Source organism: Centropristis striata, chromosome 24 (assembly GCF_030273125.1).
Source record: "Centropristis striata isolate RG_2023a ecotype Rhode Island chromosome 24, C.striata_1.0, whole genome shotgun sequence".
NCBI lineage: Eukaryota > Metazoa > Chordata > Actinopteri > Perciformes > Serranidae > Centropristis > Centropristis striata.
Window position 1 is genome coordinate 17952819 of NC_081540.1, and position 25296 is coordinate 17978114.

At 40.8% G+C, this 25296-nt stretch overlaps 1 protein-coding gene across 1 annotated transcript; it reads right to left on the reverse strand.

The window, feature by feature from the left end:
* Positions 1-1653: 1653 nt before the first annotated feature.
* On the reverse strand, positions 1654-19387 carry mxra5a (matrix-remodelling associated 5a). The gene is made up of 8 exons (XM_059328083.1): positions 19083-19387; positions 17062-17275; positions 16752-16881; positions 15239-15629; positions 10976-14905; positions 7460-8378; positions 6128-6454; positions 1654-4067 (listed from the first exon to the last, which is right to left on the reverse strand). The coding sequence occupies exons 2-8, from the start codon at positions 17232-17234 to the stop codon at positions 2489-2491; spliced, it is 7449 nt and encodes a 2482-aa protein (XP_059184066.1). The 5' UTR covers positions 17235-17275; positions 19083-19387; the 3' UTR covers positions 1654-2488.
* Between the last annotated feature and the right edge of the window lie 5909 nt (positions 19388-25296).

Genomic DNA, 25296 nt, shown 5'->3' on the forward strand with positions numbered 1-25296 from the left:
GTCAAGACAGGATCAGCCAAATGGTCTTTAATGTGTAGCACCTAGAGTGGAGCTTATAGAAGCACACTCTGATTTACAGGCATTAACTTAAAATTACTGAAGAAAATAAAACCTGAGAACTCAGATTGTTTACTTGGCATTACATATATCACTCAGTTTACTAGCTGTATAATACTGTGTTACCTCCTTTTGGTCCTGTTTGTGTGTTAGCAGGATATCTCAAAACGAAACTTGGAAGAAATGATGCCCCCCCCCCTCAATAGAGACAGAGCGCAATGCGTCACCCTCTAAAAAACCACACGCACCAGATGGAAAAACTATCATGGGCTGAAAGGCTAACAAAATGTCTGTAGCTAGCTAAAAACGTTACATTTACGCATGTCAAATTATCATTTTAGCACTCTGTCACACAGAGAGGAGGAGTTAGTTGAGCTAGCAAGCTAACGTTAACGGGATCGTGTCTATGTTCCCCCGGGTCCTGGGGAGACTGGGGAACATAGGACCCTTTTTCCATGCTTTTTCCATGCTTTTCCAAATATGTTCCCCAATATATGTCTGTTACTTTTTCCACCATTACTGCCAAATTCCATGGCAAATAGGCCTATGTAGGCCTACGGCCTACGCTAGCCCTAACCCATAGCGCTAAAAGGAAAAAGCTAAGCCTGGATGCAAGACAATATGATTAGGGGTGAGAATGTACAAACATGAGTAATCCTAGATTTAAAAAGCAAAAAATGAACTGCAAAGTAACCAGAAAGTAGCTGCTGTGCAAATCCCTGCTTTTCCCAAAAAGGGTCCTATTTTCCCCGGTCTGTTACTTTTTCCACCATTACTGCCAAATTCCATGGCAAATAGACCTAACTCTAACCCTATTTAAAAAGCCCAAAAATTTATTGCAAACTAACCAGAAAGTAGCTGCTGTGCAAATTTAAGTTTTGGGCTGCTTGAGCTAAAGTTGGCCATGCGACAGTAGGCCTGCTGGCCGTGCTGAGAGTCTACCGTAAAGATTATTAGATTGCGGGGAACATAGGAACAATTTTCAGAAAAAGGGTCCTATGCTCCCTGGTATGTATTGCTACAAGGGAACATAGGACCCTTTTTGGGAAAAACAGGGAACATAGGACCTTTTTCTAAAAAGGAACATAGGACCCGGGGAACACAGGGATGACCAACCAAAAGGGGTCTGTAGCTAGCTAAAAACGTTAGATTTAAGCATGTCAAATTATTATTTTAACACTCTGTCACCCAGAGAGGAGAAGTTAGTTGAGCTAGCAAGCTAATGTTAATTATATGTTATGATAAGGCACATGGAAACATAATACTGCACAGCCTTCTGACCAAAATGCTTTAGCTTAACTTAGAAATGTAGTTAGCCTGGATATATGGATTGGATACATGACTTAATGACAGAATGCACTGCACACGTAACATTAGACATACTGAGTGTCAATATCCCACATTGTCACTGCTGATGCCTCACGTCCGTATACATCTTTATTCACTTTTGCCCTTTAAAAACATGTTCTTATGGGTTGTCAGCTGGTAAAAACTCTTAACCATGCGAATAGTGCTTTTCACCACACAGCAGCTTTTAGACATGTTTCTGTTGTTTGCTAACAGAAGGAATTGACAATTAGGCTCATTTCAATTCAAAGTCAATGGAGAGCAATGGATTGTTTTCCCCACCAGCGGGACGGTCCTTAAGTGCGCTCTGTCTCTATAGTTAATCATTTGATCTATATGACATTCTGTACTACTGTTGTTTTATAGCAATTATTACACAAAACACACATGTACATTTTATACATTGGTCAAAGGACTTCACGAGATGACATAGAAGAGCAGTAGCCTTTTCCTGATTGGTTGGTACTATTTTTCCTTCTATGGTAGGAATATAAAGACCTGTGTGCTACATCTACCTGAGTGATATAAAATATACAGAAGTTTAGAAATGTGTCAAGTCTTATTTCTTTTAAACTTGGCTTTATTATGGTGTTTGGTTTATGTATCGCCAATCAGGTAACAACAACTATTCATAAGTGCCATTACCTTATATGATGAAGTTCCAGTCATTTTAAAATTATGAATTATTATGAGTAAAATGGAAATCATTTGGTATAAGATGATGTTCAGCCCTGTCCAAAGGAACCATACAATGCATTATCCTAAAGCTAAACTGCAAACACCTGGTATCCACAAAAACAAAGAACATAGCACAGCAAGCAAAACCGATAGAAATATAGAATTATGCAATGTATAAATTTAGGCAAAGTGGAACATGACCATCAAACCAAGGCATTATTGGATCCTGCTTTGCAACATAAGAAGCATGTCTTTGGCAAACACTTGCTATTGAAAGTATGATTATTTCATCATTGTGACAGCAGTTTTTACAACATCTTGATCATTAAAAACATTAGCTGCTTTTAACTAGGCAGTTGCTTGGGCATACAGTATGGCAATAGGCCATTATGAACAGTGAAATGCTTCAGAACACGTTGAGAATCGTAGCTCTAGAGTCTACGCCAATGGCATTCTTGGCTGTGCATCGATAGACACCAGCGTCTCTTTTTGTCGGGGTTTGGATGATGAGGGAACCTTGTGGATGAAGGTACTTATTTCCAAAAAGGCGTGGCTGCGCGCTAACAGCCAAGCGGGTTTTATCAGGTGTTTCCCATGCTACTTCCACTTTTGGGATCCCAGTTGCTACGCAGTTCAACTGAACAGCAACTCCGCTTTTAGCATAGGTCACAGAGGGAGGGCCGTTGGTAATTCGAGGGGGGTATGCAACCACAATTACTGATATAGGAAGCTGTGAGCTGCCGTACTCGTTTGCAGCTCTGCAAACGTAGGAACCCCGATCGTAGACTGAAACTTGTTGGATGGCAAGTGTCCCATTAGGCAGTATAGCATATCGTCCAGCTCTCTGTGGCCTGTTGAGGACAACCCCACTCGGTAGTGTCCATGTTAGTCTGAGAGGTTCACCACTAGTTAGACAATGAAGCAAAAGTCTTTCCCCATTTGTAACGCTGACTGGGGAGTTGTACCTGTTGATGACCTCTGGCTTTCGCCCCGGGGACAATGTGACTGCACGCTCCACGTGCCCTCGAGGACTAAGCCCCAGACATCGGTACGTACCAGCTTCAGCAACAGAGGGGTTGCTGATGATTAAAGAGCCATCGGACCTGTGAAAAAATTTAGAGAACCGAGCACCACTATGCAAAGGCTTGCCATTGGGTAAGATCCAAGTGACGTGAGGTAGTGTCGAGCCCTCAAAGGAGCAGTTCAAAGTCATGGCATTCCCCAAAGTCAGCGACAGGCTATCTTTAATTTGTGGCCTCTCGACAACCTCCTTCACATCCAAGCTGACCACCAGCCTGACCTCCCCTCCTTCATTACGAGCGATACAAGACAACTGCCCAGAGTCTGTCCTCTTGGGCGACCGGATTTCCAAAGTACCATTCTGGTGAACGGTCATTCTGTTGCTGTAGTATGGTGCGGGAAGAATCACATTTCCTGGTAGAACCCACATGATGCGAGGGGTGGGGGTTCCTTTTGCTACACAGTCCACCAGCTTCTGCTGATCCTTGACTGCAGTCACCTTGATGGAGTTGGCAGTTCCTCCTAAGCCGTTAATCACCGGAGATGTCACAAGGACCTCCAGCTTTACGACTTTATGGTCTTGTCCTGCATTATTCCTGGTCAAGCAGGTGTAGTTACCTCCATCAAAACGCTGGACCTTTTGAACCACCAATGTCCCGTCATCCAGGACCTGGTATTTGTCTAAAGCAGGGGAGATCACTCTATTTGTGGGGGATATCCATGTGATGAGTGGCATTGGTTCCCCTTTGGCCTTACATCGGAGTGTAACTGTCTCACCATAAAAAACTCTGACGGTCTTTGGATCCTTATCCTGGATTTGTGGTGGAGAAGCTGCAACCTTCACCTTGACTCTAACCTTCATCTCATCTTTGCCAAGTTGGTTCTCAGCATAGCAGGTGTAATCCCCTTCCTCTGGCATGCCGACATGATTGAAGTACAGCGTCCCATTGTCAAACACCACATACCTACATAGAGTTCAGAGAGGGAATGACAGGAGGCAGATATTGAATGATACACTTTGATGACCAGTAAAGAGTTATATGCAATAATGAACATTTAAAAAGAACATGTATGATTGCATGCATTTATGTGGTTATTCAGTTTTGGACATCACACATTGGGCAAGGTTAAAATAGACTTGGATTTTTAATGAGTTAGTTTTAATTTCTTTGTGATTTTCTCTTTTTTGTAATGGGGTATTTGTTGGGTGCGAGATTCCAAAAAGTCACAATAAATGTTGCCTTTATTTCCTTTGTCTGATCCATCTCTGCCCCAATAAGTTTATTTAGTCATAAAACCAGATAAATGAAATAGGTTTCATTAGTGATGTGCCACAGAAGCCTCATGAACCATTGTCATTATTTTCTGAGCTCACTAGACAGAGCTATTGGTTTAGAGAAAAAGGCTTAAGCAATGGGAATTGAGTGTGTTTTCAGCTCTTTGTTGAATGGAGAGCACCATCTAGTGGGCTCAGACAATAATGACAATGGTTCATGAGGATTCACTGGCACATCACTAGGTTTCATATCAACCAAAAAGGTTTATGTATGAAAAAGTTGACAAAGACGAAAACGAAGGACATTTAGTTATAGTTTTTTTTAAAACTTGTTTTTATTTTTATTTCAGTTAATGAAAATGTTTCAATTCTATTTTTTTGTCAGTTTTCATTAACTATAATAACCTTGACATGGGGTCTTACTTTTGTCACATGCAGCTCTTCTTTACTGAAGAAATACTGAGCACAAGGAATAATGAAACATTTTCTTTTTCAAAAACTGTACATCCATATGAATGAAAACTATATGTAAAATGTAATGGAGGCTCTGTATATTCAAAACTTTTGTGGAGCAGATGACAACAAAGGTTCTGGTTTTTAACGCTCTGTGAGCCTTTTTTCCCTGTTCAGTCAGCTATTCTGTGTCAGGAAGAAATATGTTTGGTTGGCCAACTTTAATAGAATGACAAGTAGTATTTACAGTATGTTCAATGTGTCAAGGCAGGAAACAATAAATACAAAGCAGATTTTGTTTTGTAGCAGCAGATGCCAAAATTGGTTCTTGAAGTAATTTTCTGTGGAGGTGTGAAGAGTCATCAATCTTAAATGGTGAACAGCCACCGTAGCACCACCAGGGACTAGTTTCCAGTGAGTTATATGGACATATGGACACTTCCATTTCATCTTAACATGTCTTAATTCATTCATTGTAGGTGTATTGTTAAATAAGGCAAACTAGCAAAGCTACAGATTTGAGTCTTTTAGGAACACCACTGCTCAGTATTCTTCATATGTTTACATTGTTTATTTTTAAATTTTTTATAGTGCATACTGTAATTTTATAACATTGTTTATTTTGTGTCCTGGGAGGGGATCTCTCCTTTGTTACGCTTCCTAAAGTTTTTTCCCCATTTTTTTTTACATTTAACCCTTTGATGCACAACATGGGTCTAAAGTAACCCGACTAAGTTTTTATATTCTATATCTTTGCAATAAATTAATTTCATCATTCAGTATTGCAGTTTTCCTCAAATAACTTGTTTTTGATCATCATACATCCTAATTTTTGGTTTTAATTTCTTAATTTTTGAATAAAACCCTTTTTATTTTATCAGTACGCTTCTGATGCACAAGGTCATTTTTGACCCATGTTGTGCATTAGAAGGTGTTTATATGTTGTCACCAATTTAAAACCTGACAAAGAAGACACAAATATAAACTATCCTATTTTGTTAAGTTGGTGTTTTTCCAATGGAATTTATTATTTGGTGGCTCTAATAAGTCTCAAATGTTAAAATGTGTGATTTTCCAATGTAATCTGGTGGTTCTAACTCTTTTATAGTCAAACCTTAAAAATAAGACACTATCACTTTTTGTATCACTACGGTTCGAATGCACAAGGTAATTTTTGACCCATGTGTGTAAACTTGATGTAATAATACAAAAACTATTTTTCTTCATAAAGTATGAAAGGAAAAATGGATATAATGATCTGTTGTAATAAGAAAAAGATATTCAAACAGCTCATACCTGCGACTGCGCCCTCCACTGATACTATTTCTCTGTTTGACGGGGTTGACCATGGTGCCGTCTGGAAGTGCCCAGCTGATCTCAGGGTTGGGGAGACCAGAGGCCACGCAGTCAACCTTCAGATCCCCACCATACACCACCTCCTGACTGGATCTCTGCTGCTTCTGCTCGATCTTGGCCGGCCTGGTCAGCACGTTGGTTCGCAGCAGAACATAGTCATCGCCCATCTTGTTACGTGCAACACACAGGTAGTCACCGCTGTCCTTGTCGGTCACAGAATGAACGGTTATAGTGCCATTGGGGAAAACCCTGATCCTCGGGTCATAGCTGCGTTGATAATAGAAATAAAAGCATTCAGAGGACATTCATGTATTCATGGATTAAAGTTAAAAAAATCTTCTGACTGAAATTGTATACAGACAAGTCACATGCAGTGTGTGAAACATGTTCCAGGTTAGTTGACACCTGCTTAAGAAATACTAATGCATAAGAATTCACCACCAAATGCAGCCATCACATTTAACTGCTCAACCAATACTGTTTACAGGAGGAGGATTTTAAACAGTTAACTATTGCATCTTGCATTTTTTTTGTCTTTTCAATTATTTATTTTTTTTGCAAAGCTTGTCTTTACTCTCTAAAATAATCAAGCATCTACATAACTTTTCATTACATGTTTTTATTTTCCTTATTATTTCAAGTAAACCTTTTATATATAAGAAAATAGAAACAAAAAAACATATCAACAAACAGCCCCAGGATTAAATAACAATGGGTGCAAATTCTCTATAGTGCTTTGTCTTATTAAAAAAATTAACAACAAACAGAAAAAGCATCAAACAAACAACACCAACTTAGCGATCTCTGTTTGTTTACAATAAGTACCGGACACTCTGTGCACAGTTAGTGATGCCGGTTAATTCACGATTACGATGTTTATGATCAGCGGAGACGCTGTGCATAATTAGCCATGCTGCTTTTGTTTTGCAACAGTTTTTGCAACAGTTGCTTCTCCCGTTAATTTGACGCATATGCGATCATGGTTGAAACTGTCGCTAAGCGATTATGCTACGATCGAAAACCATACGTCACCTCCAGTGTCTCGTAAATTCCTCTGGGGGCCTTTTTATAATGTAGACACGCAAAGTGAGCGGACATTTAAGAGGGCGTGGCCTGAGACTTTCCCAGCGGCCACTCTTTCCCCTAAAGGAAACAGGGCTATTGATTCATAAGTGGCCTCTGTGAACTCCAAATGGCGGAAATCCGTCGTAGCAACGGAGAACTTTAATCAATGTGTATTATTTAAAAATGATTTAGCTTGTGAATTTTTACCTGTACTGAGCATCCACCAGCTTCTTACTGGGTGTCCTCCAGATGATCCGGGGTTGCGGCTCTCCTGTTGCCACACAGTTGAGCAGCAGCTTCCCCCCATAGATCACATCTGTTCTCTGGGGGGACGACAAGGTGATACTGGCCTTGGCTGATGACGGATTCCTCCTTACGGTCAAGATCACCGTTCTCCTGCTGGATGCCACCGCGTTACTGGCTGAGCACTCGTATCTCCCAGCATTTCCCTGTCCCACTCCCCGGATGTACAGGGTCCCATTGGGAAAGACAAAGAGGTTATGTCCGGTAACGAACTGGGAAGCGATGAGTTGTATGCCATCAGGTGTGACCCAGCGGATGACCGGCTGAGGGGCACCTGCGGCAGTGCAGTCAATGTAAGCTGTGCTGCCCTCTGGGACTGTGGTGTTCTCATGTTGAATCTGATGAATCACTGGTGGCAACACTGAGACGTAAAGGCGGACTGAGACGGTGTCCGCTCCAGCTACACTGCTGCCAACGCACTTATAAATCCCTCTGTCTGTGTAAGTGGCCTGGCTGATCCGGAGGGTTCCGTTGGGGAAGACGGCCATGTGCTGTTGGGTGGGGACACCAAGTGGTGCAGCAGCCATGTGGACAAGGTTAGGGAGCACCCATGTCACTCGAGGTGCAGGATGCCCCTCTACTGTACACTCCAGATCCACTTTGCCACCAAGGGGCACAGTGACGTCTCTGTGCCGAGGCTGGAGGACCTTCGGGTGCCGAGACACAACCACAAGGTTGACCACCATCTTGTCTGTGCCGTACTGGTTCTGGACTGTGCAAAGGTACTGGCCCCCGTCCATGGGCTGCGTGTTCCTGATGATTAATGTACCATTTAGATGGGCTTCAAACCTCTGGACCCTGGTGTTCTGAGCAATACTCGCACCTGCATTAGTGGAAAAAGACAGATTTAATAGGACATGTTAAATAGTTGGACAAATGTTTTTTTAAAAACATAATCTTGACCTTTCCAAGTATTTTAGTTGCCTAATCTTAAGAAGATGTTAAACAGAGTTTATTCGTCACAACCACAATCTGTCCCTCACTCAAAGCATACCAGAGTTCCCTTTCACATATACTGTAAATAAAAAAATCACAAAAATCAGAACGAGATTTAGGGGTTTTCAGTATTAAAACAAAATCAGTATCTGCAAATTGTCTGACAACAGTGTTTTTTCCCCCTTTAGTCCTGATCCAGTTTTTCATAGTGTTTTAGTAGAATCTTTTATTTTTCCTATCAGGTTTTGTTCCTCCCTTTTGGAGCACTTTTAGTTTGTAGGTGTTATTATTTTATTGTTTTCCCCCCGAGAGTTTAGTTTAGTTTTAGTTCCCCCCCCCCCATCTTAGATTAGGATTTATATATTTAGTTTTTAGTGTGGATAGGTTCTGTGTTTTTCCTCCATTGGAGCGACTTTTCTTTGTTTTTACTCAGTCAGGTATTTCATAGCCCTTTTCTTTCACTCTGTGAGGACTAATCCTGCTGCATTCTTTGAATAAAAAAACGTTTAAGTTCACCTGCTCTGCATCTGAGTCCTGAGTCCTTGAAAAATAGTTGTGGCTTCTTATAAATTATCTTTTTCATGTTCTGTAACAAACATGGTACATCCAATTTAATGTTTATTATACAGCACAACAGTACAATTTTAGTAAATTACAAGAGGGTATCTTAAAGTTATCTCACAGAGATAACCACAAAAATCGGATGGGGCATATCTGAATGAGGCAAAATTAAAAGGAATAACAAGCTCATTTAAATAAAAAGGCTTGGATAAGGAGAATAAAATAAAAGGGAATAAAATAGCACTTACAAACAAAACCACAAAAATAGCCGTCAAGGAAACCTTTAAATAACACAATGAGCTGGGTTTGATAACTACCCAGGGCAAATAACCAGCACACTAGAGTAAACACTACGAATAATCACTAAATGCATTTAGGGGAATAGGAGATGCTCTCACTGCCTCTGAAGGTGAAACAATGAGTCAGCACAGAGTACTGAACCAGATACATATGTAGGCCTGATCCACACTCAATGAGAGGCAAGTGTGAGTATCCCTCACACACACAGGTAATTATATTGCAAGCTGTCACTCGCCTGTGTGCAATACATATTTGTATATAATAGCCCAGCTTATCTTACAACAAAGAATTGTTTAGCACTACACTGTAAACCCTAGCTGTGATTTACAGTGAAATCTGAACAGTATTTGGTAACACTTTAGATTAGGGAACACATATTCAACATTAATCAGTTGCTTATTAGCATGCAAACAAGTAACATATTGGCTCTTAATTAGTCATTATTAAGTAGTAATTAATGCCTTATTCTGCATGACCTTATTATACAACAAGTACGACATTAACTAAGAGTTTTCCCTCAATAACCTCAGAATTATTGCTTATTAGCAGTAAGTAAGGGAGTTGTTGTATAAGAGTTACGATCTTAATATGTCAACCATTACTCTACAAAGTGGTTCACTTTGTAGAGACTAATAAGCAATAATTCTGAGGTTTAATTTAAAGTGTCACCCAGTATTCTACTGTGTTGATGTCATACAGAATTAAGTTGTAAATCTACAAGAGTAATGTTCTGCAAATGTATTTCTAGTAATGTAGTTCTATATACAAAAATTTGCAGGCAAAGCTGGTGCCAGTTAATTATTGTAAATTTACATTAAAAAGTTTTACATTGCATTTAATTTGACTTGGTATTCTGATTAGCACTAATAATAATTCTACTCATAATTACAATGATTTATAGTTAGTGCTTATTCTGCCCTACCAAGTCTAACTGCAGTAACTGGTCGAAATTGAATTAGAAATAAAAATGAAATCCTTGATGTCTTTTATCTTGGGACAAAGATTTAGATTTCAATTTTGCTTTATTTCAGATAAATAATATTAAAATTGCAGTAACTAAAAAATCCAATTCAAAACTAAAGCAGACCACAGTAAGTTCACTAAGTTCACAGTGTAGCCTTGTATGTCTTCATTGTGTTGAATAGTGAAGACAAGATTAATAGAAATTAAGAAAGTTTATTTGATAGGGAAATTATTATCTAGATAGTGATGAAGTTAAAATATAACATTACTTTATAATATTAGGTAAATTTGAAAATGTGTATTCACTTAAAACAAAATATAAAAGCTGAAAGAAGACAACAACATTGTAGTTACTGCACTCGTAGAACCTTTTACACCAATGCAAAACATATAACCCATTTGGCTGGCCACTTAAAAAACGTCAATAAACTTTGAAGCAGTTTTTCTCAGTTTTACCCTTTGTGTAGTTACTGCAGTTAGACTTTGTAGGACAGTATTGTAAACTGAAAAAAAGCAGACCATGGACTAAAACATTGTCTGGGCTCCTACATACTGTGTGATTAAACTAGTATAACCATTTCTCACAGTGTTAGGGAAGAAGGAAGTGACAAGTCTGACCTGATGTATATAACATATGACTTGTTATGAGGTCATACATACCACTGGCGACTTTAGTCCACGACAGGAAGGGCATTGGCTCGCCCTCAGCCTCACAGGGAAGCTGAGCATCTGTTTCAGCTTCCACGCTGAAAGTCTGGAAATTGTTCTTAGTTATCCTTGGCTTCCCTCTTGGAACAGACCCTTGTCCAGGTAGCTGGTGCTGAGTTCTTGTTACAAGTCCCTCTCTGAATGTTTCAGTCTGGGCTACAGCAGTTGTTGGGACAGGGGTGGATGTCTGCCTGCTGGGTACATTTAGAGCTGTGGGAGTTGGACTTGTACTAATAAATAGATCCAGTTTGTGGTCAGTTGTCGCAGGAGGGGAGTCGGGAGTTGATGTGATGATGGGTTGGATTGGTTGGTGTTGACTGTCTGGAATGCGATTAATCATTGGGGCCTCCTGAGTGGTGGCCCTTAATGAAGAGGCTTCTGTGGTTCTGGGTAGTGTGACATGTGGTGCCATGCTAGATGGGATTGTTGAAGTAGTAGAAGAAGGTGTTGTTGTGACGATACCTGTGACAGGAGAACCGCCATTATGTTCTATGTTAGCAGTGTCTTTAACATACAGATCTTCCCCTGATGTACTGCTTGTGGTTTTATTTTCACCATGATAGGATCTTTCAGGTACTGTAGGTTTCTTTGTGGTAACATCTGTGTCTAAATGGCCCGTAAAAGGCATGCTTAGTGTGGTAATTAGGCCACTTGAAGTGAATCTAGAGGTTTCGAGCTCGACCGAGGGAGCATCTGGGGCCAAAGGGGATGGCAATGTTGAAAAATGCATGTCAGTCTTTTCACTCTTTAGGTCTGATTGATTTTGCCCGACATCTGTTTGCAGTTGCGTGTTAGTGTAAAAGCCCCCAGAAGAATTGTCAGAGTGTGGCACAGGTCCAAGGTCTCCAGCAATGATTGGCCTATGCGTCTCCTCAGAGGGTTTATCAGGTGGAAAAGGGCTGTCCGTAAAGCTCTGCTGAGTGATTGATGTGAGCATATCCGAGCGTTTTGGAGGAGACACACTCTCTGAGATTCTCAAGGCTGTTTGAGAACTTGTCTTTCCGTGACCCACTTCTGGAGAGGCTGTTGGAAACGACGGGGACTCTGATGTGCTTTTGAATAGTGGTTTGGCCCAGGGTGGATGGCTGTTTGTTTCGGAGGGAGAAGCTGGTTGTGGGGAGAGTTCGGTGGCTGCCTCATTGTCAAGCCCTGAGACCGTGCTGTCTTCATGACTCAGTCTGCCTGATGACGCCGCTTGGCTGCTGCTGAATGGAACAGCGGTATTGAAATTGGTGGTTGTAACCTCTAATGGTGCTATTTTTAGCTGTGTGGACGCAGTGGTCCTGACTGTTGCTAGGGGAGCATTTGCAGGTGTGGTTGCAATAAACTCAGTTGGTTTGTTCAGCTTTTGTTTCCTTCTGTTTGGCTTTCTGCGACGGCCCCCATTCTTTCTCCTTGAGTTAGGTTGTTGTGGTTGTCGGGGTTGTTCTTCAGACCCCCTTCTTCTGGGTATAAGTGTAGTTGTTGGGGACACTGTTGTGAGCATTGCTTGGGATTTCAAATCATCACGTCTTGTGTCCTTTGGCTCAGTGTGCCGCTGTGATGTTGTTGCAGTCTCACTGAGATATTTTCCATTTTCCTCTTGGCTTGATTCATTTGGGTCGACTGAAGGGATAATTTGACTTCCCCTTGAAAAGAGTTCTCTGTCATTATTAGAGCTGGCCACATCATCCAGCCTATCCATACTCTCCCTCCTCTCCGCTGGCTTGGACCCGTCAGCTGTTTTGACTCTATCAACATCTGTATTTGTGCTATGGTTCTCTAGGAGAGAGAATGTACTGCTGCTGCTTGCAGTGTTTGTGTTATCCTGCCAGAGAGTGACAGTGTGTAGGGGAACAGATGTGGTCTGTGGGAGGAAAAATACACTGTTTGAAGTTGTGTGTACATCCAAGTTTGTATCTTGGGTTGTGTGCTGTACATTGTATGTGTGTGTTGTGTCTGCTATAGCATGTTTGCTCTGTGTGTGCTGGCTGTTTGAGGTCATATCCAGTGTATTATGTGTGTTGTAGCTATTAGATGTCACATGTAAGCTTTGGCCTTGTGTATTATGTTTATCCGTTTCAATTTTTATGTACTGTGTTGGAGTGTGTGGTGTTGTAAAGTAAGTCTGTGCTTGCTTTTCCCGCATGCCATCCGATGATCCCTCAATAGTATCTTGTGACTGTGTTGTCAGCTCTGTGCTCTCAGATGTATGCTGAACTGGGAGCGGTGTCACCGTATTCTGAGCTTTTCGATCCCTAATCTTAGCCAAAATATCAGCCCATTTCTCAGGGTCTATTTTACTCTTTGACACATTAATCTTCCTCCTGTTTTCAACTACGTTCTTCCTGTCTTCAACTTGTGATCCTGTTGGTTTTCGAACAACCGGCCGTCTGTGCCAATTACTCCTCGAGGGGTGAACGCCCCTCCTGCCTGGAGCAACACCTCCAGGTATTCTCCTTCTCACAGGATCTAAGCGGCCTGTTGGAGCCCCCACCGGAGCAACCTCGCTGTCTCCTGATGCCTCCTCTGTATCCTCTGTGGGGACTTTAATCTGAGTGTTGACCCCTGATGCAGACTGAGGCCTTGCTGGAAACTTTCTCAGAGGTCTTATCAACCCTTTGCGCCGAGCGAGAGTGACTTTTGTAGTCATTGTATCCACACCATGTTGATTGATGGCGATACATTTATAATAACCACTGTCCAATAACTGAGTCTGTGAGATATATAGAGTCCCATTGGAGAAGACCAAAGCCCGAGAGGAGTTGGCTTGAAAACTAACTATGTTTCTGTTTGGTAGAATCCAGTGAATGTCAGCATCAGGAGAACCAGAAGCGGTACAAGGCAGGGAAATGGGGTTCCCTGCAAATCCTTCAATAGGTGTAATTGAGACGTCGTCCCCTGGGGGAGGGTTGGATGATTCCTGCACTCTCAGATGGAATGGCATGACAGCAAGGTCTCCATGAACCTTGGCAATGCAGTAGTACATTCCAGTGTCTGTGTGGCTGACAGCTTTAATGACCAGACGTCCATCACTGGACACAGACACCCTGTTGTCTGGGCTGCTGTCTGGTGCCTCCAACTTGGAGCCATCTGGGAGCATCCAGTGGATGACCGGTTGACCAGAACTCTGCACGTTACAGTCCATTTGACTTGGACTTCCCACGACAGCGCTCAAAACTTTACGAGTTGTGTTTGTTGACTCGATCATGACCCATGTCCTCCTCTGTCTCCGCGCCAGCTCCACCTCTACTGTCTCTGAGAAGTCTGTGTTCATGATCAATTTTACCACCTTGGCTGACGATTGAAGTCTGTTCAGCTGAAGCTCTGCAGATGGTTGCATCAGCCATGCTGGTTGGGCCATGATATTAACTTTAACACCTGTGAAGTACTGGGCGTCCCTCTCGGAGTCCTGCTTGTACTCATAGGTTAGGTGAGGCTCTTTTTTGAGCATAACCCCCCTTTGTAAGTGAGCTGGCACACTGCTGTAGTACGCAACTAGCCTCCACAGTTGTTCATACTTTTCTCTATCAACAGGGCATTCGAGATCCACTGGCAAGGTGATATTGGCGGCCATCTGTTGTGGGTTGACCTGCTCCCAGTTGATGTTGCTAAGCTCTCTTGGTTCGGCAATGCCACACTCCAGATCCACCTCATTCCCATGTTCATCGGACAAGCCCAGGGAGATGTTTCCAAAAGGTCCCCTGAAGTCCTCTGTGGTCATGACCTCACTCTCAGCATCATCAGATGGGGAAGTCCTGTCAGGAGAGATGATAATGGGTCTGCTGCAGACGAGGTTTTCCAAAGCCTGGAGCTCTTTCTTCTGGAGATGCCTTGGAGAGGAGCACATGGGACACAGCTGGCCTCCGGGAAGGGCCCGGTCCTTTTTACATTTTAGGACGCCTGGAGACAAAAACAACAAAGATGTAAAAAGCAGTGTTAACAAAAAATAATCTTTGAACAAATCATTGGACTACGCCTTCTGAGTACTGCCACTTTAAATTACTTTTGTTTCTTTTGGTTACCATGGTAACATAAGGTCGTAGTTGAGGCTGACTGTACTTTTTCCCGGGCTGGACAGAACTCCTCCATTACCATCTTTACGTTGTTTTTCTTTTTTTTTTACCTTCAAGTTTGGCATATAAAATAAACGTGCAGTGTGACGGTAAAGACTTGTTTTCTGTTCTTATTACAACTTTAACGACCCGTGAAGACCCCCTGGATCTCTACACTAACCTGGTGAGGTTTTATCCCAGTCATGGAGCCACCTCATGTTGCAGTCACATGCCCACGGGTTCCCATGGAGGTACAAGTTCTCCAGCTGAGGCATGGTTGCCACCAGACTGGAGGGCATTGACGTCAGCCCGTTGTCTGATAGATAGAGGTGTTTCAGAGTGGAGATGTGGAAGTGGCCCATCATAGTGAAGGTGGAGAAGGTGGCTGGATGCAGCTGCTGAAGCCGGTTGCCTTCCAGCTGCAGCAGCCGCAGGGAGGTGAGGCCCTGGAAGGCGTCTGGGTGGATGAACTCCAGTCGGTTGTGGTCCAGGTGTAACCGGGCCAAGGACCACAGACCCTGAAGGGTGTGTCTGTTGATCTCTTGCAGCTTGTTGTAGCTCATCTTTAACATCTAGCAAGCAACAAGATGGAAAGTAATCATTAGTAATCATGAAATCATGCACCTCTTTAACCTGCCACAACACCAAGATCCCACATTTACCTAAGATTGGACACTTTATACTGAACAGGTGAGAGATCTTCAACAGCACATTTATAACTCTAATGCAGCCTTATTTTACGTAATATGAACTTGATATAAAAACAGTAAAAAAGCTATAACGGAAACCCAGGATTTAAAAAATATCCAGTTTTTTGGTGTTATGGGTTGTACTATTTCTAGTAGGGCCTGTACACAGTCCATATTTTTCATGTGCGTTTTTTTTTTTGTTTTAACCCTCAAACGAAAAAAAAAAGGGGAGTTTGATCTGTGGATTTATGCTGATGGTTCGCAGCATATCAGTGGTCCAGTATGATAGAGAGTATACTGTAAGTGGAGTTATTTATTTACAAATACTTAATTTATTTACAATTTTTGGATGTGGACACATCATGACACATTTTTTTAAAGGAAACATTTTTAGGGAAATGCTTTGTAAAATACCATAATATAGAAAAAAATCAACAGAACATTTAAATGCCTGTGACAACACATGACACTGAGTTCCCACGAAAAAGCACAGACCTTTTGGCCAGGGCGCTTACACCTGAGCTACACTGAAAACCATAGATGTAAATTTACAGTGAAATCTGTAATCTATTGTATTAATGTCAGCACTGTAAGACAATGCCATTATTTTTTAGTCACATTTCCTGAAGGAAGCATGTATAGTGTGAATAAAAGTGGTCCAAGCACAAAACCTTGTGGAACACCATGACTACGTTACGGTGCAGTGTCATACTATATATTACAATGCAATCTGGGAGAAAAAATATGAGATTACAGCACTTTAAGAGAATGCCAATATTTACAGGAATTTACTATAAATTTACAATTTTTACAGTGTAGTGTAAACCTTCAGTTATATACTGACAAAATGTTTACAAAAACAGTATTGTGTTGTGAGTAACATACCGAAAAGGTGTGCAAAAATATTGTACAAATATAATACTTTTGCAGTGTGAATTTATACTGAAATGTTTTTACAGTGCACAGCAGCCATGCATTAAATTCCAACATTTAAATGGTGTGTACCTGAAGTGAAGTAAGGTCCCTGAACACACCATCAGGTAGACTGTGGACATCGTTCCCATGGACCATGAGAAGCTCGAGCTTCCTCAGACCAGCCAGTGATTTGTCTGTAATCTTATTAATGCTGTTGAACCTGAAACAACAAAAGCGCCGTGGGCGGGATAATAAACATAACAACCCATTCATGAGAAACAATACATGAGCCTGGTTATTGACATGGCATAAAATTAAATCCCTTTCTCACACTGCATTAGGAATGTAATCCAATCACTGACACAGGCTGTGAATGCTGAGGATGCAAAAATGGACTGACCCTAGATTAATGCGCTCCACGTGTTTAGACACAGTAGCTGGGATGGTCATGAGGGAGCGGAAAGTGCAGTGGAGCTCCGTGGGCTGGGGGCAGGAGCAGGGCCGGGGGCAGGGGACGGAGGCCACTGGGGACAACATCATCAGGACCAGCAGAGTCTGGAGGACGCAGTCCATCTTTATTCAAAGGGGGAACACAGCAGCTACCTGTGTAATAACTGTAAATAACAACAACAATGTTACAACTGTTAAATTTATTTCAAACACATGCTCATACTTCTACCTCAGGGATGGGCAACTTAAATGCTGGAGGGGGCCACAATTTTTCATGCACACTACCACATGGCCACATATTGGACCGTGCACTTAACCAGATATGATGAAACTGCAATTTTAAATATGTTTACAGTGCAATAAATTAACATATTTCATGCTTAAATGCATGTATAACAGTATACATAGGAATACAAAAGGTTTGAAGCAAATTAAAAAATAATCACTTTCTGTGATTTATTTTTATCAGTGCAAGAACAGCAGACCAACATTATTGCAAGAAGTAATTTTGCGAATTTACTGCACTTTTAAGATTTAATGTTTTTGGTCATTTTGTGTCTTTTTATGTTCATTTCGTGTCTTTTTTTGATGATGTCATCACTCTAGCCTCTCCATAGGGTAACATTGGGGGATTTTGTTGGCTTTTTGTGGGGGTTTTTTTGTTCATTTTGTGTCTTTTCTGGTCATTTTGTGTCTATTTGTCAATTTTTTGGTCATTTTGTGTATTTTTTTTGGTCATTTTGTGTCTTTTGTTTACAGTGCAGTAAATTAACATATTTCATGCTTAAATGCATGTATAACAGTATACATAGGAATACAAAAGGTTTGAAGCAAATTAAAAAATAATCACTTTCTGTGATTTATTTTTATCAGTGCAAGAACAGCAGACCAACATTATTGCAAGAAGTAATTTTGCGAATTTACTGCACTTTTAAGATTTAATGTTTTTGGTCATTTTGTGTCTTTTTATGTTCATTTCGTGTCTTTTTTTGATGATGTCATCACTCTAGCCTCTCCATAGGGTAACATTGGGGGATTTTGTTGGCTTTTTGTGGGGTTTTTTTTGTTCATTTTGTGTCTTTTCTGGTCATTTTGTGTCTATTTGTCAATTTTTTGGTCATTTTGTGTATTTTTTTTGGTCATTTTGTGTCTTTTGTTTACAGTGCAGTAACTTAACATATTTCATGCTCAAATGCATGTATAACAGTATAAATAGGGATACAAAAGGTTTGAAGCAAAAAAAAATAACCACTTACTGTGATTTCTTTTTTTTTAGTGCAAGAACAGCAGACCAAAGTTAATAGCAAGAAGAATTTTGTGCATTTTTACACTGCACTTTTACGATTTCATGCTCAAATCCATGTAGTTGTACTGAGGGCCACTTCAAGTGAGGGCGCGGGCCGTATGCGGCCCCCGGTCCACCAGTTGCCCATCCCTGTTCTACCTGTTCACTCTGGAAGTATCACTACACAAAACAACCGTTGCAACATCAAAAAACAATAGTTCCTATCAAAAAAGAGTTCCTATTGTTACATCCATTACACACACACACGCACACACACATTTATTATTATTATTATTGTTATTTATTATAATTGATCATAGCATAACAACACTTTTCAAGTAGAAAAAAAGGTGATGGACTGTGTAAAAGAAAATATAACTGAGTTCAAACTTCACTTCATCTATTTTAATCCTTTTTTAAATTAGATTTTTTTTTTTTTAATTATGCTTTTAACCTGTAGCACTTTGAGATTTCCTTTAATATAAAGTGCATTACAAATAAAATGCATTATTATTATTTTATCTACGTTTGGCTTATGTTTAATGCGTGATTCTCTGCCTCCATCACCGCATGAATGGATGAACTGCGGTAAACCTTACGCACAGTGCGCCGCAGCGCAAAAAAAGTTCTATATAAACATTTAAACTTCTCTCAACTTCACTTTAAAGGACTGTAAATGCTCTTACCTCAAAATCCTGATTGCTTCTCTCTAGGGAACTCCTCATAGTCCATGTCAACGTGAATAAAGTCCAGAAACCGCACAGCTGAATGAAATTTCTCAGAGGCAGTAAAAAGAAAAAGTTGCAAATTGTGGAAATCTGGACACAAATTTTAAAGTTAAACCCTGAGAAAAAAGTTTCGGGTCTAAAGTCCTAAGGGCAGCCTCCTCTGTGGACCTCCAGTGAGGACTGAGTGAAGGAGCTCCTCCGGCGCGCACCGCGGAGACGCAACAGGAGGAGCCACAAGTTTTTCTGGGAGGCTGAAGAGAGTTTGAGTGGATGTATTTGGACTGTAATAAAGCCAAACACTCTTACTCTGCTGAGTGTAAAGAGAGATTGGTTAGTGTTGCTGGGATGTATCGAGTGAGTCATATTGAAACTATGAGAATTAGATTAAACCTCAAAAGCTGACAGTTCCAAGCGCAGCTCCATGGAGAAGCAGGAGGAAATGTAACTGACAGGCAGAACGAAGTATGCCAAAAAAGTGACGGAGAGGCCTTAAATAAACCTTCCTTTAAACCATTCTACTGTATTGATATCATACAGTGTAATACTGATTATTGTAATGCCATCTGGGAGGAATATGTATTTATATATTTTTCATGTGCGTTTTTTTAAACCCTCTAACGAAAAAAAACAGGAGTTTGAGCTGTGGATTTATCCTGATGGTTCGCAGCATGTCAGTGGTCCAGTATGATAGAGAGTCAGTGGCGGACTCAGACTGTTTGAAGGGCAGGGGCAAAAAAATAAATGGGCACATTCTGCACAACATGGGGCCCCACCAGCACACAAAAAGCTATGATGCATCATGTATGATGAAATAGTCATCCTTGATTACAATTAGCATTAAGTTAAAGGAGATCCAGATCAGAATAATTAATGATATGGTGCTGACAATTAAAACCATCGAACCGAACCATCTAGGGGGGTCTGGGGGTATGGCCCCCCCGGGAGAAAATTTGTACATTTTTCAGTAAATTGCATCAATTTTGTGCACTTTGAGAGCTAAATGAGAGCAAACACCTCACATAACATTTTTCACAGTTGGGTGATATGGTATTATAGAATCTCTAGAGAGCACATCATCATAATTTATTGTATAAAGGAGCTCCCAAGAGGGCAATCAATAATTTTTTTCATGTGTAAAGGGTGGCCAATAAGGCACTTTCTCTCGTTTTCACCACTTTAGAGGGCACTTTAGCAACACTTTTTCAACCATGGAGGGACCAGAAGAGCACTAGAACGACACTCATTAAGGCTTGTTATCAAATTTTCTTGCACTAGAGGAATCACTCAAATTTCCGTGAAACTGACACGGATTTCGCTACAATGCAAGTTAATGACAGTCATATCCCGTGGCTATTCCAACATACAAAGTGATTATGTTCATTCACTGAGTGAATATTTAGAAAATAAAACATATATTTCTTGCTAGAAATGTAATCAAAATCCATTTTTATGCAGAAACTAAGTCAAAATATTGATTTTTTTTTCACTAAAAATAAGAGAACTGTCCGCCATGTTTTTTGTTCTGACCGCCGGGACCTTGAAAGTCACGTGACTTGGAACAAACCAAGAGGAAAATATATCCATGGAATAGCCACGGGATATGACTGTCATTAACTTGCACTGTAGTGAAATCCGTGTCAGTTTCACGGAAATTTGAGTTATTCCGTGTTATCCCTAATTGCCCGTTGTGTTCACCTGGTGCTCCCTTCCCTCCACGTGTTCCAATAGTCAGTGGTGAGGTGGTGTTTTATTTTGTGTTCTGGTCTTGTTATTTCCTTTTTTATTTTGAAATAGTAACTCCCCTCTCGTTTCACCAATTGTCGTGTTCACCTGGTGCTCCCTTCCCTCCATGTGTTCCGATAGTCTGTGTTCACCTGGTGCTCCCTTTTCTCCATGTGTTCCAATAGTCTGTGTTCACCTGGTGCTCCCTTCCCTCCATGTGGTCCAATAGTCTGTGTTCACCTGGTGCTCCCTTCCCTCCATGTGTTCCAATAGTCTGTGTTCACCTGGTGCTCCCTTTTCTCCATGTGTTCCAATAGTCTGTGTTCACCTGGTGGCTATTCCACGGAATTTGAGATAAGCGAATCCGTGGCTATTACACGGATTCCTGTGACGTATGTCTTAAAATCATCATCATAGATTGATGCACATGCTTTTATTTTGTCAACCAGGTGCTGTGGACTTATTTTAGCTGCCCCAGCACTGCACCGCAGTTCACCCATAAACTGTTTTGTCAGCTAAAAAGTGTTAAACTGCTGTCTGCCCTTCTTGCCATCTCTGACTGTACACAGAGGGAGGCTGGGTGCTCAAGGTAAACTTCAAAGGCCTTTCATTAACACTGACTCACATATGCACAGCATGCAGTCTAGACACACACCCACTGGAAAAAAACACACACACAAACACACACACAGGGTATGACAACAATGGGCCACACATAAAACACAGGTTGACAGGATGCCTGAGGGAAAGGAAGTATGTTACTGTGTGAAACTGGAAGCTAAATATCTGATTTATATCAGCTCTGAACTGATTCCAAAGCTTCAGATCCTGATATCACACTGCAAAAACCAACTGACAAAAAACGAGAAATAAATAACTAGAATGAAGCAAATACATGCTTGAAACAAGTTATATTAACTGCCAGTGCAGTGGGTCAATTTTTTTTTGTACACTGCAAAAAAGAGATATCTAAAAACAAGATAAAAACACTAAATCTGAGGGAAATGATGATCTTGTACGCTTAAAATAAGATGAAATTAACTCTAAAAACAAGATGAATCAAAGCAGCAAGCAGTGATGAACTGGCCCAAGCAGAGTGCACTGACAATTATTTGTTTCTTACCAAGATTTTAAAAAAAAAGTTTTGTCTTTTTTTGGTGGTGTTTTTGTCTTTTTGTGTCTTTTTTTGATTATTTTACATCTTTTGTGTTTTTTTTTTTTTTGCGGTAATTTTTTGTCTTTTTATGTCTTTTTGTGAATTTACATCTTTTGTTTCTGGCAAATCCATGAGAAAGTAGCAGATTTATGAGAATCTGCTACTTTTTTTCTCGCAGATTCACCACTTTAAATCTCGTAAATTTGCACTTTTTTTTCTCGTACATTTGCCACTTTAATCTAGTAAACTTTTTTCTCAAAATATTTCCCCCCACCCCCGGGTCTGTATGTTTTTTTTACACATTCCACAGTCCACATTCTGGCTGTATGTAATATCCTCCATTAACCCTCTAGGGTTGAAATTTGGAATTTGCAAGTATTTCAATGAGTGCCCTATTAAGGGTTAAGATAATATTGCTAGATATAAGTTTGTTTTTTGCAGTGCATGTGCTGGAAATTCGGGCTAATTTATGTTGAATTTCTGCTCATCTTTCTTGACACTCTTTTGCTATTATCTTTGGCCCCCGAGCATCCCTCCTCCATCACTGCAGTCCAGAGGCCCCTGAGTCCCGGCTCTGTGACAGTGTTCAAGTTGGAGGAAAGTGTTGGTCAAAGGTGGTGCTGGGACGGTTAGCGGAGGGGGCCTCCCGTTCCCGCTGCTGGAGCGAGAACCTCCATCCATCACAATGTCACTGCGGGCCTATAGCACACCAGCACCAAAACCACATGGATGTAAGGTCAGTGCAGCTATGTGGCCTGCAGCAGCACCTGAGGACAGCCGCCATGCATCATCTCAGCACCTTATTCAAACAATGAATATTTCATAGAGCTCCTGAAACATAGTTACTAAACTTACAGTTTAAATTCAAATAACAGGTCATTTTCTCCCTCTTAGGATTAAGAGACCATACACTCATACTCTGAAGAAGGAAAACTATATCTTCCATAATATGCTGTCACAACGTGGTGAGGTGGTGTTTTATTTTGTGTTCTGGTCTTGTTATTTCTTGTTTTATTTTAAAATAGTAACTCTCGTTTCAGGTCACTTGCCCTTCCCCATCAGCTGTCTGATTGTCTCCCCTAATTACCGATTGTGTTCACCTGGTGCTCCCTTCCCTCCATGTGTTCCAATAGTCTGTGTTCACCTGGTGCTCCCCTCCCTCCATTGTGTTTTTCTGTAATTTCTGGTCATATTATGCTCTAATATGTATCAACAGAATGTAGTTGACCCATTTTAAACAGTTTCAGACATTTTAAAATATGACCAATTTTGACTCAAATCGACATGGTATAGTATGACTTTTTTTTGAGGGGGTCATTTTTGGACATCCCAAAATATGGTGTTTTTCTGTCATTTCTGGCCATATTATACTGTAATATGTATCAACAGACTATAATTGACCCATTTTTAGCAGTTTTAGGCATTTTAAAATATGACCAATTTTGACCAAAATCGACATGTGCCAGTGATGACTATGACAGAAAAACACAACATTTTGAGTTGTCCAAAATTTGAAAATGCCTAAAACTGCTAAAAATGGGTCAAGTATAGTCTGTTGATACATATTAGAGTATAATATGGCCAGAAATGACAGAAAAACACCATATTTTGGGATGTCCAAAAGTGACCCCCTGAAAAAAAGTCGAAATTTTTAGGGAAAAAGTCTTCAAATTCTTAAATGCTGTGATACTCTCAAAATAGTCTTATTACACTCAGTTTAATTTTCTGCTCCTATATTCTGTTTATTTTGTGTAAAAAGTCTCATTTTCCTTAATTACGTCAAAAGAAATTTGACGTAATTAAGGAAAATGTTCTCACTTTTTAAAAATTAGTAAATGTCTTAGTAAATTCATGATTGAATTCTGAACTAAACATAGTGTAAAGAAAGTGGCACAGTGGAAAGTTAAGGAGTTGGAGTGCCAGAGGTCAGTGGTTCCAAACCTGGTACTGGTTGAAGACAAATTTTGTCAAAAAAGGGTGTTTTTTCTGCAAAAACGGCCGTGGTTTCCCCATAATGGCCGTGGTTTTCTGTGGGGTGGAAGGCAAAAAGTAGAGGATTCCATTTTTTTTCTCTTATCCCCTCCTCTCCCTTCTCTTTATCCACGCCCTCCGAGTGCCTCATTTGATCCTGATTGGTTGACTTTTCTTGTATCCGTTACCACCTGGCTCTAAGGTGGCAACAAGGAGGGAGGTCACACACAGATAGATAATCAAATCAAATCAAATCAATTTTATTTATATAGCCCAAAATCACAAATCACAGATTTGCCTCAAAGGGCTTCACAAACTTTACATGAAAACAAATTTTATTTAACACAATTTAATTAACTTATTTACAAATGAGTCACCACTCGTGTAGATAAGAAAGGAGTCAGTCATGTCAGCAGTGTGTGGATGCATGGAAAATATGGTGAGGTTTGTGTTGTATGGTGCGACAAACCAAACAAAGGAAGCTATGGATTTTAATCCAATAAAAGTACTCTAATGTCAACATGTGAAATGTCTACTCAACCTGCAGGGAGTCGCAAATCTGCACCATCAAAACCACCCTCTCAGCAACCTTGGTAGCTAGGAAGCACAATTTAAGAGAAGAAAGCTAGAATGGTTCAGAGACACTGCTGGGAGAAAAGACAACGCAAGTTACCTTAAGTCATAGCTCTGGACATGGCATCAGCCACGGTATTTGCAACTCCCTTTACGTGCGTAACAGCACTAGCAACAGAGGAAAGTGATGAAGCAGGAGTGGACACAGGAGAGCGGGCAAAATATGGTTTCAGCAAATTAATATGACACAATTGCACAGACTTCCTCCGGTCAGGGGTTGAGATCAAATAATTCAAGTCAGACAATTTTTGGGTCACTGTGTACGGGCCAGAATACTTTGCCTGGAAAGGTGAGCCAACTAAAGGCAGAAGCGCAAGCCCTTGGTCACCAGGAGTAAACTCACGGCGTTTTGTTCGCCAATCGTTTTCATTTTGTTCTGAGGTGACTGCAGATTTTTTTCCGCCAGTTTGTTTGTGCGATACAACCGTTCTCTGAATCCATTAACATGATCTATCACACTTTTTGGAGCCTCCTCAGCTTGCCATTCACTGTGCAATGAAGCTAAAGGGCCTTGAACGGTGTGGCCAAAAACCAGATCATTGGGGCTAAAACCCAAGCTCTCTTGAGACACCTCTCTAGCAGCTAACATCAGCCATGGTAATCCCTCTTCCCAATCACGCTCCAACTTAGTGCAGTGGGAGCGAAGGAGAGACTTCAGAGTTTGATGAAACCTCTCTAGAGCCCCCTGGC